The sequence below is a fragment of the Plutella xylostella genome, chromosome 11 (assembly GCF_932276165.1).
Source record: "Plutella xylostella chromosome 11, ilPluXylo3.1, whole genome shotgun sequence".
In the NCBI taxonomy this organism is placed as follows: Eukaryota; Metazoa; Arthropoda; class Insecta; order Lepidoptera; family Plutellidae; genus Plutella; species Plutella xylostella.
Window position 1 is genome coordinate 908152 of NC_063991.1, and position 18801 is coordinate 926952.

At 40.1% G+C, this 18801-nt stretch overlaps 2 protein-coding genes across 2 annotated transcripts in view; one reads left to right on the forward strand and one right to left on the reverse strand.

Annotated features, from left to right (window-relative positions):
• Window positions 1-6110, forward strand: part of LOC105390045 (la-related protein 1) — a 60184-nt gene extending 54074 nt beyond the window's left edge. The window contains exons 21-27 of the mRNA XM_048624229.1: window positions 225-361; window positions 804-912; window positions 1555-1700; window positions 2240-2373; window positions 3258-3379; window positions 5139-5230; window positions 6040-6110. Coding sequence (XP_048480186.1) covers window positions 225-361; window positions 804-912; window positions 1555-1700; window positions 2240-2373; window positions 3258-3379; window positions 5139-5230; window positions 6040-6095 — 796 coding nt within the window. The 3' untranslated portion in view covers window positions 6096-6110. The remainder of the gene's footprint in view (window positions 1-224; window positions 362-803; window positions 913-1554; window positions 1701-2239; window positions 2374-3257; window positions 3380-5138; window positions 5231-6039) is intronic.
• A 6768-nt stretch (window positions 6111-12878) lies between these two features.
• The window catches only part of LOC105385025, an 81005-nt gene continuing 75082 nt past the window's right edge, over window positions 12879-18801 (reverse strand). Inside the window, exons 16-21 of the mRNA XM_048624115.1 lie at window positions 18548-18669; window positions 17826-17906; window positions 15667-15788; window positions 15150-15270; window positions 14664-14688; window positions 12879-13273 (exon numbers count right to left, since the gene is read on the reverse strand). Coding sequence (XP_048480072.1) covers window positions 13242-13273; window positions 14664-14688; window positions 15150-15270; window positions 15667-15788; window positions 17826-17906; window positions 18548-18669 — 503 coding nt within the window. The 3' untranslated portion in view covers window positions 12879-13241. The remainder of the gene's footprint in view (window positions 13274-14663; window positions 14689-15149; window positions 15271-15666; window positions 15789-17825; window positions 17907-18547; window positions 18670-18801) is intronic.

Here is an 18801-nt window from a genome sequence, read left to right on the forward strand (position 1 = left end):
TTCATACATTTTAATTTTATTCAACATTTTATTCGCGTCCCAACAGTATTGCATTAGCGACACATGACAATGTAATTTGCTAATATTTTTATGCCATTAAAACTAGTATAGCAATACAGCCGCTGTAGAATTACCGAGGTCTGATGGTACGTTATACACGTAATCACTTACAAATTTCTATGTAATAATTTTTCTGATAACTAACACCCCTCTCACCCCCACAGTTCATCGCTAGGCACGTCCCCCAGCGGTTCAGTCCCGCAGTCGCTGCCCACGTTCCACCACCCGAGCCACGGCCTGCTCCGGGAGAACCACTTCACGCAGCAAGCCTACACCAAGTACCACAAGCGCTGTCTCACAGGTACAAGAATATTATAGATAATATTATTATCTATCAGCCTAAAAAATCTAAACGTAAATCGGTCCAACTGTTTGGGAGTTACGCTAGCATATAGTCAGAGGTTGGCCAGAGTATGGCCACCGAGCGAGCTAACAGAAAACTTAGGTCACGTCTTGTCGTGTGAGTCTTGCGTCCCGTGCTAGGTATGTATGTAGAAGAGGATTTTATCTTGATATATACTTAATAAGAACGTTCGGGATAACATTATCCATTAGACAAAAAAAACAAAATTAAAATCAGTTCAAGCGTTTGGCACCTAAGCTAACACAGAGAGACACACAGACGTACAGAGATTTGAACTTACTGCTGCTCGAAAGAGAGCCAAGACCATATCTGTTTCCAAATTTTTGCCTCTATTTGTAATTTTATTTTAAGTAAATAACTCCAAATGTTCGTTCCACAGAGCGCAAGAAGCTGGGCATCGGCCAGTCGCAAGAGATGAACACGCTCTTCCGGTTCTGGTCGTTCTTCCTGCGCGACCACTTCAACAGGACCATGTACCAGGAGTTCAGGTCAGTACCATCAGCTGTCATATTCTGAGTTGAAGAAAGGAATCTTTGCTGCCTTGCTTTGACAGTATACAGCCATAGAGTTAATGTCGACATTAGCTTAAAGTTCCTTTGTGCAACTCAGCATTAGTCTGTGTTCCCAGTAGACAAACTGCTCGATCGTTACTAGTAGCGAAGACCGAAGAGTGAAAAGAAATTGCGTAACTAGCAAACTGTGAACACTCATTCTAAACCAATAAGCTGTAACCTACTGTAGACGTAAACTCTACAGAACAGTTGCAAAATTTAGTTAATAGTCACAACTTTGATACCACAAAGGTTAGTCAATGGTGATACAAGCGAGGCACTCACTTATTACAGTACATCATTACTTTGTACACTAATTTAAATTGTTATTTTATGGCAGCTTGCTTCGTAGTTTGCCAACGTGGTGAAAGGATATGATAGTCAGATAAGCGACAATCGCTGACTACCCAGGGTTGCGCCGGACGTATAATATATCAGGTGCAAATGATAGTATGTACTTCAGTCGCGACTCGCAAAGCCTCCTTTCTGGCTCCCTAAAATCAGTAACTTTAAGGTAACAATTGACATAACCAGACGAGTTGAGAGTCATAAAATTAACGAATACCCATTAAATTCCAGAACGCTAGCAAACGAGGACGCCGCCACCGGTTTCCGCTACGGGCTTGAGTGTCTGTTCCGCTTCTACTCGTACGGGCTGGAGCGCAAGTTCCGCCCCGAGCTGTACAAGGACTTCCAGGCGGAGACGCTGCAGGACTACGAGAAAGGTGACGCTGGTGATGATAAATAGGGATGTCCTGTTAGAATGAGGAATCGTTGCACGGGTCCTTTACCGACATAGATAAAAGTTTATCGCTTTATCGCTATAAGGAATGAGAGAGGTGGCTGTTTTAGCGGGTGTGTGGGGTGCTGTTTTATCGACGCGTTTGCGAAAGAGTAACTGATTTACCGACAGAGTGCGCTGTTTTATCGATGATTTAGAGCGTTGCTGTCTATACCTATCTATTATATCTACGCGTTTCAATATAGGAATCATTCTAAGTTGCTCTATCGACTTGCTAGAAAAGGGAGAGAGAGTTAGCTTTATAGGTTTATGTGTAAAATATATACGTCGTATCATAAAATAATGCAAAATGGGGGCGGTTTAATGTTGGATTAATAAACGAATGTGATAAGAACGGATTCTTCGTACGAGAGTACAAATTCGAGTAAACAGTCAAATTACCCCAATTTTACTGTCTTTTTTTTGCTTACTGTCATGAAATTTATTTTTTACCTTCCAATAACCTTACCATTTCCTTCGCAGGTCAACTCTACGGCTTGGAGAAGTTCTGGGCGTTCCTCAAGTACTACAAGCACGCGAGCGAGCTGCAAGTGGAGCCGCGGCTGAAGACATGCCTCGACCAGTTCCAGAGCATCGAGGACTTTCGCGTGCTCGAGGTCAGTACAGTGAGGTTCACGGGGGATGACCGGTATAGTAAGGATCACGAGAGTTGACCGGTGCTACAGTAGGGACCACTAGAGTTGACAGGGTCACAAGTAGAATGAACTGCAAGTGGAGCCGCGGCTGAAGACATGCCTCGACCAGTTCCAGAGCATCGAGGACTTCCGCGTGCTCGAGGTCAGTATAGTGCGGGTAACTGATGTTGACCGGTGCTACAGTAGGGATCACTGGAGTTGACCGGTGCTACAGTAGGGACCACGCGAGTTGACAGGTGCTACAGTAGGGACTACTAGAGTTGACCGCTGCTACAGTAGGGACCATTAGAGTTGACCGCTGCTACAATAGAGACCACTAGAGTTGACCTTTGCTACAGTGCGGAACACTAGAGTTGATCGCTACTACAGTGCGGTCTACTAGAGTTGACCGGTGCTACAGTAGAGACGACTAGAGTTGACCGCTACTACAGTGAGGTCCACTACATAGAGTTGACCGCTTTACAAGTAGAGCGAGCTGATCGAGATGACCGCGGTTTATGAAAGTTCACTGAAGTGCGTGCATGAAGAGAGATGGTTAAAATTACTTCGGACTTGTAGTGTATGACACTCGGAATAATAACATCCTGCACAGTTCCTACTTGTTTCGGGTACATATGTCAGTTGTCTGTGCCCGAAACACCGTCTTACAAATAATGACAGGGTACATGTAATCAATACCTGATTATATATACTGTAATAAGACATAATAAGGCCCCTTAAATATGCTACGGAAACACTTCTACAAGTTCGAGTGTGTGACTCGATTCTTGTCTTGTCAATGTTCTAGTCTGTGAATTATTTAATTTTAATTTCCCATCACTAAACTTAGTCTTCACCATCCACAGCCTCAACTCAACGAGCTACTAGCATCTAAAGGCCCACTAGCGCCGGGCCGCGGCCCGCACGCGCGCCCCTACGACCGACACCGCTCCGTCAGCGAGAGCGACCGACAGAGGCAGGCTAACAAGTGAGTACATAGTATATTATACATACCTATATACATAATGTATGTCGCAATGACGAAGCCACGGGTCATGACAGAGGTTATATGCAAGCGAATGACCCGGTTTTTGTGGCACAACGCACTTAAGTTAAGATACACATAATATAGACACCCGAGCCGTTATAAATTGCAAAACGCATTTAGGAATTAAGATTCATATGCAGAAACCTAAATTGTAGGGTATTTAAATGACAATAGCGTCGAAAATAGCGGTAATTATGGCAAAATTCATTGTCAGTTGAAAATACCATTCAAGCGACTAGATTAGGCATACAAAACAGCAAAAAGACACTATAGGACGGTCTATTTTCGACCAAATTGTCATAAAGACATGCTAGCGTCCAAGGGGCTTCTGGCAGGAATAAGTATGTTATTGTTATTATATTAGATTAGTTAGACTTGTCAAAGGCGGGCTGGCGCCGGGCCGCGGCCCGCACGCGCGCCCCTACGACCGACACCGCTCCGTCAGCGAGAGCGACCGGCAGAGGCAGGCCAACAAGTGAGTACATAGTATATTATACATACCTATATACATAATGTATGTCGTACTGACGAAGCCACGGGTCACGACAGAGGCGACGCTTTACGCCGCACAACGCACTTAAGCTACAAATATAGAGACACTCAGTCGCAGATTTCATCCGGTATTAAGATTCATATGCAGAAACCACAGTCGTAGAGCATTTAAACGTCGAATTGCGGATGGCAAAATTCATTGAGAGTTGATTAAACCCATTAGCGCGTTAGATTAGGCGTACAACACAGCAAAAAGACACTATAGCACGGGCTATTTTCGAAGTTATTGTCATTAACACAGCTGCTAGCGTCCAAGGAGCTCCTGGCAGGAATAAGTATGTTATTGTTATTATACTAAATATAGTATAAAATATACTAAGGGCCTGTTTCACAATGTCTGGATAATGGCTACCTATCGGTTAAAAGACATGCTGTCACTGTCTAAAAAATAATGACAGAGGGTGACAGCTTGTATTTTAACCGACAGGTAGCCATTATCCAGACATTGTGAAACAGGCCCTAAATGTAGTTAGACTAGTCAAAGGCGGGCTGGCGCCGGGCCGCGGCCCGCACGCGCGCCCCTACGACCGGCACCGCTCCGTCAGCGAGAGCGACCGACAGAGGCAGGCCAACAAGTAAGAAATCATTAAAAAAACTATGTATAAACATAGCTTGCTACATGCCAAATTTCATAGAAATTGGCCAGCCGTTATCTCAACTTCGCGTTCGTGACTGAGGTCAACATAAAAGGGCCAGCTGAAAACCAGCGCTGTGGCCTTACTGTCCACAGCATATGCTGAGCTGGTGCCATTTTGACACTCTGGACAGCAACCTTTCTTTGTTTAGTTTGTTCTATCTTAACTAATATTATAAATGCGAAAGTAACTGTGTCTGTCTGTCTGTCTGTTACTCTTTCACGCCAAAACTTCTGAACGGATTTGAATGAAATTTGGTATACATAGTGTCTAGAGTAGTCTAGACCCTGGGAAAGAACATAGGCTACTTTTTATCCCGGAATTCCTACGGGAAAACTTTTTAAGGCGAAGCGAAGCGCGCGGGCAGAGCTAGTATAAAATATGTATTATTCTCTTTATTTTGTTGTTTCTTTTTCTGTATTTATTGTTCTGTTTCAGTGTGTCAAATAAATGTTTATTTCTTTCTTTCTGTATTTAATCATAACTCTAACACGTACTATGTTTATTTCCAGGCCGGGCCCAGTAGCCAGCAGCCAGGTGGACAACCGCGGCCGAGCCGGCTCGTGCGGCGCGCGCAGCGTCGTCGCCACCACGCGCCCTAGAGGTGAGATAAATACTTATAAATAAATAAATAAAATTCTTTATTTCAGGCAATAAACCCATAGTTACATAGTTATTTACAGTGAACCAAAATAATACTGCATACGCTAATAGTATAACATCCGGCTCGAAGGACCAAATGCCAAATTATCACAGACCTGTATGACACTAGATTCCCCAAATGTACGTACTGCGCGTGTCAAACTAGTCAAAAGGTTGAGCATTTCTCAACTTTTGTTCATACATTAGTTCCGTCCAGCTATCATTATCAGTTCAAAATCGGCACGCGTAGTGTGCATTTGTGGCATCTAATCACATAGGTTTGTTGGAATCAACGGCATATACGCAGCATAACATATACCAAGTGTATGTGATAAACCATACAGTCATCATCAGCCTGTAATCATCCTCTGCTAGACATGAGCTTCTTTGTCCCAGGCAGCGCCAATATTCTGTCCTCGGCCATCCTCATTCAGCCACTAACGGATACGGACTGGAGGGCGTCCCACGCTCCTCTGCCTGTTCGTGCCATTAAAAATCCAAACTATTGAGTAACTGTTGGGTTTCAAAAGCACTTGTGTAGCTTTTATGTATTCTTCTTCTTCTATCGTGTAAATGCACTAAGCTAACTTCCTCCAGTGTTTTGCTACTCTTATGGCGAGATCATTGATCATTTATGTATTTGTTCAAGTAAATCAAGAGTATGTTGCAATATTTTGTAGCCGTCAGAACAGGTCTATTATACAATACAGATTTGTGATGATGATGATGAGTCAAATGATAATTTGTTTAACATGCTGTTTTTGTTTCCAGCGCCGCCAAAATCGAAACCAGACTCCGTACCAGCCGTCGCCACAAAAACACAGTGATAATAACAACAACAACAAAACAAAAAACAACAACTTGTAAATAACAAACAAAAAAAACAACAAGCTGTGAGAAAAACTTGTCTGTGTGTCTACTATAAGTTACTTAAACAAAACATAAAAATGCATTTTTTTAAATAAAATATAAATAATAACATAAAAACTGAAGTGTGTTAAAGGTTAGTTAAATGTAATATGGCTAATACATAGCTCGGTTAGGTGTTATATATGATATAAAAAAGTTCAGTTTTTATAATTATATATGATATGAAAAGTGGTATGATGTGGATTGAAGGCCGGATCGGATGCGGTGCCGGTCCGGTTCGCCGTACGGACTCTGGATTTGCAGGCGTTTATTATGTGGAGCCTAGGTGAGCCATTGTTCATATATATACTTAACTACAGGGTGTTGCAAAAATGGTATACTAAGCTGAAAGGGCGTGACTCAGAGGGTCAATCTAAACAACTTTTTTTAAATACGCGACTCCTTTTGCTGCCTGTTTACATAAAATATATATCTTTATCTAAAATACCCCATTCCCGCATACTGTAACTTGAAGTTAGTTCCATTATAGCACCGCTGGCTTCGGGTTCGATCCCTGGCCGGGGGCTATTTAGTTTTCATTCAGAAGACAGAATCAAAATCGAAGTACAGTGTATACATAATTGTATATCTATACGTCATCATCTTGTCAAGGTTTGCTAGAGGGGACAATCCTAACTAATATTATAAATGCGAAAGTAACTGTGTCTGTCTGTCTGTCTGTTATTCTTTCACGCCAAAACTACTGAAAGGATTTGAATGAAATTTGGTATACAGACGGTCTAGACCCTGGGAAAGAACATAGGCTACTTTTTATCCCGGAATTCCCTCGGGAAAACTTTTTAAGGCGAAGCGAAGCGCGCGGGAACAGCTTGTTATTAATATAAACAAGAGCCTATATTCTAACAGATTTTCTCTCTTGTTTCAGCTTGTATGCATCGACAATAAGCGACGCCGCGCGAAGTCACCATAAATATAATTATTATAATAACATATTGACTATAAACTCGTACACAGAATACGCTCTAAGCTTAAGCACCATTATACGTGTATAACTATAAAATATATATATTTTTGACAAAACATGTAACATATTATATTATATCTATTATAAAAAAAAATGTGGTAACGAACACAAAAAATAAACCAGTCACACGCGAGGTAAAAAAACTAGTGATTTTCTTTTGTTTAATTAATTATAATATATAAATTTGCAACAAGTGAAATTTTAGCGTGTAAGTTTTTTTTCCTAATTATAATTATGCTTGTGTAGTTAAGATTTTTCGGAGGTGGAAACACAGTTTTTTTTAATGATTATTATTTCGTGGTGCTGCGAATTTAGCTGGCATGTTTTTATTTCAATGTTTTCTTCACAAAAGATAATAGAAACATGTCACTTAGCTTTTCGTCAATCAGCCAATTTGCAAAAACGCGAGGGAGTTATTATTCTGAGCCCTGAGGTAGTGTGAGGGCGGGATTTGTATATTCTGTGTATAATAATTGTTGTTGATAATACCGAACTACTAAAGTGAAAGTTGATATTAGTGTCTTGCTGTATAACTAACGAGTAATTCTAAGGCCCAGTTTTTTGATCCGTGGTCATCTTTAACCATTAGTCAAGTCACGTGTCAAGCATGACATCTGCATACGAATTTCCTTGGTTTTCAACTAATGGTAGGCATTTTTGACCAATGGTTGAGATAACTAGGGATCAAAAAACTGGCCCTAAAGCAAACATTGTTTTACTGTCTCCAAAAAGACTGCAATGCGTATGATTGTTGAATTTATTGAATCATAAAAGATTACTATCGGGTGTCATTAAGTTAGGTATACTTAATAATAATGTTTTGACTAAACTCGTATAGTTTTCCTGTTCACGAACCATGCGGGCATACAAAGGATAATTAATTCATCCATTCCTATTTTTAACAATTTTTGAGGTTAAAACTCAGAAGTTCTGTACCTACACTTTCATTACTTTATGTTGATAAATCGTCTAGGCCGATCACATTAGCTTAGTAAAACATGTAGTTAAAATCCAAATTCAGTAAATATTGCACAAAAAAGGTCTCCTTTGCATGCCCGCGTGCTACATAACTGCCACTATGTACATAGTATATGACACAATTGAGCACATACTAAGTTTAAATGTTGATAAACGAATCTTCTGGTTTTAGCGTGATTGTGAACCGAAATTTTGTATAAACTATCAGTAACAAGTATTATTTTTAAGTCACTTATGTATAACAATATTTCAATTTGTTTAACAATTTGAGCGTACATGCATTTTTATTAATTATGTTTAAAATTAATCGCCGTAACCGTTTACTCTCCCGCTAAAAGTTCACAGATTAGAAGTTCAATGTTCACAGATAATTTTTACTAATTTGCTCAATGTTTTTTTTTAACTTTTCGTTTTCTCTAAGAGTGTGTACGGTTTAAGAAGTATATCTTTTCATTTGTTTGTCTGTTGCCCTTATGCCTTAAATTAATTTAGGTTTGAGCATTTAGTCGCAGAGTTTTCCAGTAACAAACAGACAGATGAAGGGATAACGTGGTGTGTTGTTAATAAAAGTCGGATTACTATAAACTCGGGGTAAAATAATAAATTTAATTTAAGCTAAAATCATTTTTCATTTAAAGTTTTGTTGTTGCAAAAAAATATATCAACATTTGGGAGCAAATAAGTTTAGCCTCTGCTTTTCAGAATTACAATCTGTATGTTCGCGGTGTGACATTAATGTGATTAGGAAATAATTAATAATATTATGAATATTTACGTGGTAAATACTTTGATATGCACTTATTACTAAGGAAAGCAAGAATACAGGTTGTTGTGAGGCGAAAAGCAGTGTCTTTACGACTTTTGTAACACCCTGTATTAAATAGTGTCTTTGTTTATTTGCTCGGAAGTGTTACTGTAACATTTAAACTTCAAATAATAAAAACTTAGACAAGCGCATATTCGTCATCTAGGATATGGTTTTAGCATTTTGTTCTTAGCAAATTTCTTTGAGTCCTAAACATACTTTTTTTAATAAATGTTTTAGGAATAACCATTTAGACTCACAGAGTCTATTCGGTACTTACCCTTAGACTAAATTGATCTTTTCTAAGGCAATAAAATATCGCCATTTTGCGCAATTAATTAAAAGTGATTCGCGTTTAAAAAAGTGGGGAATCATTCGTTTTGAGGTTATGTCAACTATTTTTCTTTCTTTATTTTTTTAATTTTAAGTCGATAGTGTGCTTGACCAGAGCATTTGTGGTGTACTCTAAGAATATGCATAAATATAATATACACAATACAGTCTAACCCCCTTATTCATAGAAAAGTTACAATACGTTTTAACTAATAAACTGTTTTGTCCCTCTCTGTCAAAGAACAAATTGTTCTTTGTCGGAGAGGGACAAAACAGTGTATTAGTTAAAACGTTTTGTAACTTCTCTATGAATAAGGGGGTTAAGCGATAAATAACGTATAAGTCACGCAGTTTATATACGCGATAAAATTCATAACACGACAGAGGCAAAATATATAGGTCCAAAATTCATGCATAACTATTGGTTATTGTATATGCATACCCTTAGTCAAAACTATTCGTAACCCATTAATATTCGTCTTTGTATGCCTTTCTAAATTTAAAACTGCCACTAGTTATTTGGCGAATTTCAATATTTTAAGCAATATTAATAAATGTCATGTAGTATCATGTGCATCGGTGGTCAATTTAACTGTATGTTCATCGTGAGTTTTAATAGTTTACGCAAACAGTAAACTTTGCGTACTCAGGCATACAATATGGCGGAAAGTATCATAAAACTTATGACATAAGCATTCGCACTAAAGAGGTGTAAACGCAAATTTTAGAGTTTTCGTAAATTATGAAAAACTTACGCTTAAGGTACATTCTCCGTAATGTTAAAGAAATGTCGTAATGTTTATCTTTAGGTAGTAAAATTTACTAATGAAATTAATGAAGAAATGAATTTAAATTCCACTGTATAACTCACTCAAACAAAATGTATAACTTATTGTAGACGTTTATTAGTAGGTTTAGAGTATCACTCGCAAATGTTCTGTTAAATTAAATTTAGAGACTAACTTGTTTAATAAATAAATACAAAAAAAACTAAAATAAAAATGTTGAAGACATTAGCTAGGTCGCTTCGGGTTTTTTTCTAAGTTCCTATTTCACAAAAGCCATAACATTTTAATCCTATATTATAATTTTAGTCGCACAAGTTACAGAAATTGCAAATGCAAATATTACTCAAAAATATATACTCAAGTATCAGAAATCGAAAGTGTAACTTGCAATTTCTGCAACTGTAAAAAAACCGTTGATTTTTTTATACCGTCCCCAAAATAATATTTAGATCCTAGATTGCATAGCCATTTCAAAATAGTACGGTTATATGATTAGAAATAAATAAAATATTGCCTATAAGTGATATGAAGCGATCTAATGCTTTAAGTTATGACATGACATTGTATTTTTATCTGTTTTTATAAATAAAAAAACATCGAAAACTGTAATACGTACAATGATGAGGGCTTGCTTATAGAACCGAATGCAAAAAATAAGAAACAAGTATATTTTTCATAATGTTTCTAAAATACGTTGAGTTGAGAATTCACTTTTTTATTCATAAAAACAAATGAAAATCTCAGTGTCAAAATAAAAAATCTTGGCTTTTGATGCACTATTATAATTGTTAAGTTTTATTATTATTATTTCAACTGTTGCTATTTTTTTCTTTTCTAAGTACGCCAAAGGGGAGGATGTGCTAAAAAGCGTAGGTATACTGTATAAATGAAAAAATATACAAAAAAAGTCTTGCTATTGTTTCTAATTCTAAGTGTAGATGTTAAGTTAGTGTATACGGCTCGTGCATATTATTTTTTCAGTGGAAAAATAACGAAAAATATATGGCAATTTGGTTGTTGTAATATAGAATGTGTAGTACTGCATCGGTTAGTCATTACTTAGTTAGGTTTCAGTTTGAAAGTTATAAATTAAGGTAATTTTGTAAGGACGCTTGCTGGCGGACGTACGGGCGGTGGCAAAAAATTGTGTATAAAATAACTGTAAATTCCTAATTTGATGATTATAGGCAAAGGTGTACGTTTTCTTACTAATTTTACTATGCATGAAATGTAAAAAAATCTCCAATTGTTTTTTTTTTGTACAAAATTAAGAATGTCTTTTCGGTTGTACTACTGTCGCCACTGTCCCGCGTCCGCCCTTACTGGCTGTAAGTTATACATTATATACATATTATTATATTGATAAAATAAATTAATAATAAAAGCAAGTTGTGCCGTTTTATTCTGTATCCTTAGGTTAAATTATATTAAGAGACTTCCTGAAAAATATTATCCAAAAGTTAGATATTACCATGGAAGTAATAATACAACAGGAATGCGCACTGCACCAAAAAAACGAGCCGACAGAGATAGTCAGCACGGAGCCCTCCATCTCTTTCTATTTTTGGTGACCATAATTTTAGGTAATTCATGAGACATCACTTCTAATCTATCATGTCGCGAATAGGTGTCGATGGTCTCAAGGTCTCTTCCGCCGGTTTTAAGCTTGATAAAAAATTATCTTATAATACTCATATCTATCACCAAAAAAATCAACAGCTCATAACCCTTTACCAGCCTTATAAGGTAACAGCCACAATAATACCTAATGATACTTAGGTATAAAATAAATCAAAAAGTTGACTGAAACAGGTCCTAATTAATGATTCATTCAGAAAGTGATTCAAAAGTACGAATGAATGGTCACCCTAACCATAACGTCTCTCACAACAGTATAAAAGTCATCCGTCATCTTGACAACTTCGGTCTTGTCGTAAAGTATTTAGAAAAACTACCAATATTTTTTATGAAATTATTATTTATACAAATACCAAATATTTCATTAAAATTACATGTTTATAATGATTTATTATAAATTTGTTTTTGAAAATGATATGAATACAGTAGTCTATGAGTTAATTTAATATTTTTTTTGCATAGACCTCTTGGTACAAAATCTACTAAAGTTTACACAACTAAATCCTGGCAATTGTTAGAAAGAGAGGAAGGGCTCTGTGGTAACCCTCTCTATCGGCTCGCGGCCTCTTTCACTTCAAATAAATCTTAAGGTGAATTCGTTAGGTCTATTTTTGTTTGCATCATTTTGGTGAGTGCGCATTCCTGTTGTATTATTACTTCCATGGATATTACACATTGCGTGCAGACTCTCTGAGCAAAAACCCTAGGATCTCTGGTTTCTCTCCTAAGTACCTAGATTGTCTACTACCTTTCTGGTATGAACTTGGGTGGCTAAACCCATTGGCATTGCACATATTATAATGGCCCACCTCGGGAATCAAAAGCTAAAAATCATATTATAGATTCTACAGCAATTTTCCAAAAGCCAAGTTAATTCTGTTTTAAACTAATTAGTGAAATGAAATGAAATATTCTTCATTGGACGTAAAATTTTACAATTATTTGTCCATTGTCACAATCACAATATAATATCACTCTACCACCATTTCACAAAGGCCCCAATGGCGAAAGAAACTCCTCGAGCATCTTTTCAACTTTTTGCCCCGCGCCCCGGGCGGTGCTTTGCTGACAATGTCTATAAGTAGTTTTTCAAAATACCCTCACTTTGAAATTGTGTACCTTCTGCTTCGCTACTTACATAAATAAGATCACATTTAAATAAAACTCAGCGGTGTATACTAAAATATATAAACTTTATTTCCAACAACATTTTAATGAATTTCCAAAATGAATAAATAAGTTTGTAAACGAAAACAGCGCAAGAACAACAGAATTTTGCAAACTACTGGACCCCCAAATAAACATATTTAAAATAAGTATTAAATTAAGACTGTATGTATATAAAACTAAAATTTATTTTAAACTGCACTTGCAATAAATAACTTCATCGCTTTATATTAGTTAGGTTACATTAATGCCTACTTTAGCATTTTTGATTAATTTAAAAAATATAACTTATTTTTACAACCATAAACTTAAGATTTTATGTTATTAATTATTTATATTATATATAAGCATCCAATATGTACTTCTTTAATTAGACCCCATCGCCACTGGTTGACGCATCTTCTGAAAATAGAAAAACACTAAATTACTACCTATGTATCTCTCTTTTTACTCGACTGGCGAAGGAGGAGGGTAATGTTTTTCTTCTTAGCCTTCTCACTCCACGTGTAAAGACTACCCTTATTCCAATGTAATAAGGGTTCTGACCCTCTAGTACGGGTTTTGCTGTTTATGAAAACGAAAAAAGTTTACGTTTTCTCCTTTCATCTGCATACATTATCTGACAAAAGTTTCATGATAGTTTCCATTATAGGTGCCACTTAGTATGCGAGAAAACGTAAACTTTTATAGTTTTCGACAAACTATCGAACCTGTCTGTACTAGACCTGCAGTTAGATGTATTTCCCCGTGGAATGGGATATACGAGGGCGGGTCAATAAGTCCGTGACTTTTTGAACAAAATACTGGTTTTTGGATATTTTTTTTATTTATTTTTCAACGTAGTCTCCTTTGAGCTCTATACACTTTGTGCAAAGTTTCTGCAATTTTTTTATCCCTTCCAAAAAATGAGGTGTCTCGAGGTCATCAAAATACCCACCTTGGCCTTCTTTGGCGCCGATTCACCCCGAGAAACCCACCGTTTAGACTGATTTTTGGTCTCTGGTGTGTTGTGGTGGATCCACGTTTCATCCACGGTTACAAAACGGCGCAAAAACTCGTCCGAATTTCGGTTTAACAACGCCAAACACTCCTCTGCGAAGTTGTCATTCGATTGCGTTTGTGAGCAAACGCGGCAGCCATCTTGCGGAAAGCTTTTTCATACCCAAGTGATCATTCAAAATTGAAACCAGTGAGCCACGTGATATCCCTGTGGCTTCCACTATCCCTTTCACTTTCAATCTCCGATCGGCCAACACCATGTCGTGAATTTTTTCAATCATTTCAGGTGTAGAGACCTCAACTGGGTGCCATGGACGTCCGGCATCTTCCGTACTTGTACGGCCACAACGGAATTCAGTAAACCACTTTTAACCATAGATATTGATGGTGCAGAGTCCCCATAATCTTTATCAAGCTTAGCCTTGGTTTCAGTGATGGTTTTTTTCCGTAAAAAAATCATGCTTAGTGAGCACACGAAATTCAGTTTTTTCCATTATGTTTTTAAATCACGCGGTTGTTGCTAAGAACGGGTGTAAAACACAAACCAAGTGACGTAACTTGTGCAAATTTTGACAGATGTCTACTGACAGATGCTTGTTGACAGGAGCAGTGTTGTTCTTTCAGTTAAGTGGCGGGAAATTATAAAAGTCACGGACTTATTGACCCGCCCTCGTAGTATAGTAAAGGGATTATACAGTCAGATTAGCGTCAGTGGCTGACTGGCCAGGGACAGCTAGGACCATAAAACATGTCAATTTAAGGTGGAAACAAATACATACGATTATAAACTTACCAGTAGTAGCAAACGCTCTCTCCTCCTGAAACACAAGCACAAACATTAGAACGAGGCGCATAAACCTCAATATTAAAATGGGTGTAGGTTATTTATTACTTTAAATTAAAATACTGTGCCTATAATCATTATCTGCAAGACATATAGCTCTCGCAAGCACACTCTGTCCTTGGAATTCATCCAGTCACTACTGGCTATCTGTCTAACTAAAAAATTAAAACAAAAATTACAACAATTTAATTTTAAAACAAAAAAGCAACCGCCCTAATTTTGGGGGCGGGCGCGCTAAAGCAAGAAGTCAAATCGTAGTGCGTTATGGTTATGCAGAGAGACTACTCATTCGTGTATTACAGTCGTGGTCACATTTAGGTTAGGTATATGTATGATAACATCGGGGGCCTATAATCTATAAGCCGTAGTGCGTAGATAATCCATCTGTCCATATACACTTCCTTAGTCTACATTGCCCTAGGGCGGGACGCCTACCTCCGTGGGCGGGCGGGCGCGCTGCAGCTGCATGGAGGGCGGCGGCGCGGAGCCGTCGGGCCGCACGCCCAGAGACGAGTACATCTCACGCAGCATGAGGAGCATCGTGTCTTCAGACTCCCTGCGGAAGAAAATGGAAATTTAAGTCCCAAAAATGGTAATTGGCTCGAGGGTTGAGGGCTACTCTTGTTTGATAAAATACGATGTTGGGATCGCCATTTTGTTCCGTTAGGACATCCAAATTGTTTTTAAACGCCAACACAAAAAAGGGATGTTATAAGTTAAAAGTGTCTGAGCATGAGTGTATCTAGTCGTATACGCAACGATATTTTCGTCTAGATTAGAATTAATCGTCAGATATTATCTCCATTGGATTGTGTATTCAGTCTCTGCCTGTTTGTGCTTCTTCAGTGAGCGTAGAACTGGAATCGCATATATTAGGTTAGGTTAGGAGAACATAGCAAAGGCGCGCTTCTTTCTCGCCTCCGCCGCGACTCTGCCTCGACTCTCGACTCACCAGTAGCCCACGTGGCTGCTCATGGCGAACAGGTACTCGTTGATCATCTCGAAGGGCGCCTCCTGCAGCACGTGGTCCACGCGCGCGCCGCCGTTCAGCGCACCCAGGAGCTGGGACACATCCTGTATAATTATAGAATACAGGGTGTTCAGAAATAACGGATATGAAAACTTCTATAGGATAATAAGGGCCCAGGAGTTGGGACACATCCTGTATAATTATAAAATAAACTTTATTTAAAGGATTATAGGCAAACTATTCGGCTAAGCAGAAGCAACTTCGACAAGGAGGCTGCAATGCGCATCGAACTGGGTTGGGCTGCATTCGGGAACTTCTCTCAGCGTGCTATGGAGAGAGCTATGCTTAGGTTTACTCTGATGGATCGTATCAGAAATGAGGTTACCGATATAGCTGTCAAAATATGCTAGCTGAAATGGCAGTGGGCTGGTCATATAAGGACCAATACGTTACTTATTGATGAACTGTTCACAATCTGTCAACTTAGGTCTATGCCAAAATTATGGTAGATATTATAGAATAGAATAGAATAGGTATTGCTTTTTACAGTTGCAACTCTGACATCGGCGCGGACGGTCGCTTTCTAGCGGCGCCGTCTGTAGCCAATACGTGTGACTCACTACTGAGTACGACCGCAACATGGCCACAGCCACTAAACGCTCGGACACCCTCATGGTGAGCGAGGTGCTCGCCTTCGTTCAGAACAAGCTGGACACAATGGACGTGATCAGCCTCGAGCAGATCTGTCTGACCAGCTTCAAGGAGGCTGAGCTTGCCGCCGCCAAGAAGCTGCTCGCCGACACCGCCACCACCACCGTGCGCCTCGTGCCGCGCCGCGGTGATGGCTCCATGAAGAAAGACCTGCAGGACATCATCCGGGTGTTCCAGGAAACCGATCCGGATGATATCCCGACGTACGTAGCTCGGGACCTCTATAAGCTGCCGCCGGTTACATTTGACCACGTCGATGTGACCCGGCTGCTCAAGGACATCGTCCTGTTGAGGGCCGAGATAGATGAAATACGGGGTAAATTAGAAGCCTCGGAACGTGCCAGCGCATCGATGCAACGTGAGTTGTCGACGATGCGAAATGCTGACGCTGCGGTCGCCGCGTCACCGCCGCCTGCGCGTGAAGTGCAAGCGCAGCGAGTTCCGGTGACTGCAAGCATTGCAACTGACACCGTTTCGCGGCGGGTAAATGACCCGCCGCCTGCGACCTACGCCGAGCGGACACGTGACGCCGCGTGCCCGCTGCGAGCCGCCGCCCCCGCACCGCCGCGCCCCGCTGCTGCACCCTCCACCACCAGGAGCCAGCAGGAGGCCGCGCCCCCCCGCCCCCGCCCTCGCCCCCGCCCCCGCCGCCGCCGTCGAGCCGCGCCGCAAGCTGCACCCCATGTGACGCTAGCGGCCGCAGGAGCTCCGGCGGCGCCCCCCCGTGCCCCGCGCAACGCGGCTGTCGACAAGGATGGCTTCATCTTGGTGGAGAAGAGGAGCCCCCGTCGCCGCAACCGCAACAAGCGCGGCACCGCCCCGGCCGCCTGCTCGCTGAAGGCCGCCACGCCCACGGTCGACATCTACGTCTCCCGCATCCATGCGAATATGGCACATGATAACATCATGCGCTATGTTAAGGAGAGGAGTGTCGGCCGCACCGAACAGCCAGTCCAGGTACTGGCAATCGAGAGGCTGCAGTCCGCCAAGCAGACGGACTTCAAGTCCTTCCGTCTTCGGGTTCCCGCCGACCAGCAAAAAGTTCTACTGGACAAAGACTTCTGGCCTGCGGGAATCGTTTTCCGTCGCTACAGGGAGGCGAAACAGACTATTAAATCCCCTGTTACTAGTGCTAGAGTTTAAGTTACTTTTATTTTTGATATAATTAAGTATATAATGTTATCTATTATTTGTATTTTTAAAATGTATTGTGTTTAGTTTATAATATGGGCCACTGATGCCTGAAATAAAGGTTTATTATTATTATTATTTATTGAACACCACATAAATCAGACATACAAAAAATATACTTGTAGACTAGAACTTATATACAATAGACGGCCTTATCGCTGCGAGCGATCTCTTACAGGCAACCTTATATATTGCGGAAACAAAGTAATAAATTAGAGGGCGATATTATGTATACTCACGACGGGCGCGGGCGAGGCGGGCGGCGTGTCGATCGCCTCCTCCTCCTTGTTCACCTCCTTCTCCAGCTCTTCTTCCACCACCTGCAAAACCATCCAGAAGTTAGTGGGCTGATTGAACCAATTAAAATGAGAGCAAGATGCAGGTACTAACACACCCTAGAGAATAAAATAGATTAGAATAAAACTAATGAAATGGTTAAGGATTCCGTATTATTTTATACTTTAACCGATTCAGTTAAGGGCAAATAAGTTCCTTTTTTATATATTTATGCCATAGGGTTTACGCCCTTACAGCCACTTAGCTGGCGACCGGTGCTGATATGTCAAGTCTCATAGATTCCTTACGCCCACAAATATTAGTTTGTTTCTATATCCGTAGTCAACTACAAGGTTACTGGTAAACACACATAATTACAACACACACAAAAAGACCACAAATAAAAAAATTGACGAATCCCAACAAAAAAATCCTTAAAAGCTGTATTCAACAACCGACCCTACCACAACACAACCCGGTACTTTCTCCAGGAGCGGTGGTAGCTCAGTCTTGTAAGCGCCGGCTTCTCACGCCAGAAATGCGGGTTCGAATCCCGACGCAGACATGTACCAATGAGTTCTACCAACGAGCACTAGGCCCGCATGGTGGACCTAAACCCTTCCTTCGTTGGAAGGAGACCCGAGCCCCAGCAGTGGGGATGTGATGGGTCGTGATGAATAAGTACCTTCTCTAGCAGCAGCGTGTTGGGCGGCGGCGTCCTCCACACGCTGGCCCAGGTCGACTTGATGGACTCAACTAGTTTCTGCTTTAAGTCCGCCCCCACGCGCGCCACCGTCTCTTTTAGCTCTGTGGAGGAGAGGAGAATATGTATGAGCTGGTTCAGGGGATCTTAGAGTGTTGCAAAAAGGGTATACTAAGCCGAAACCTATGATTTTATTTTCGGGCTTAGATATAACATACTGCACATTTAAGTTTCGA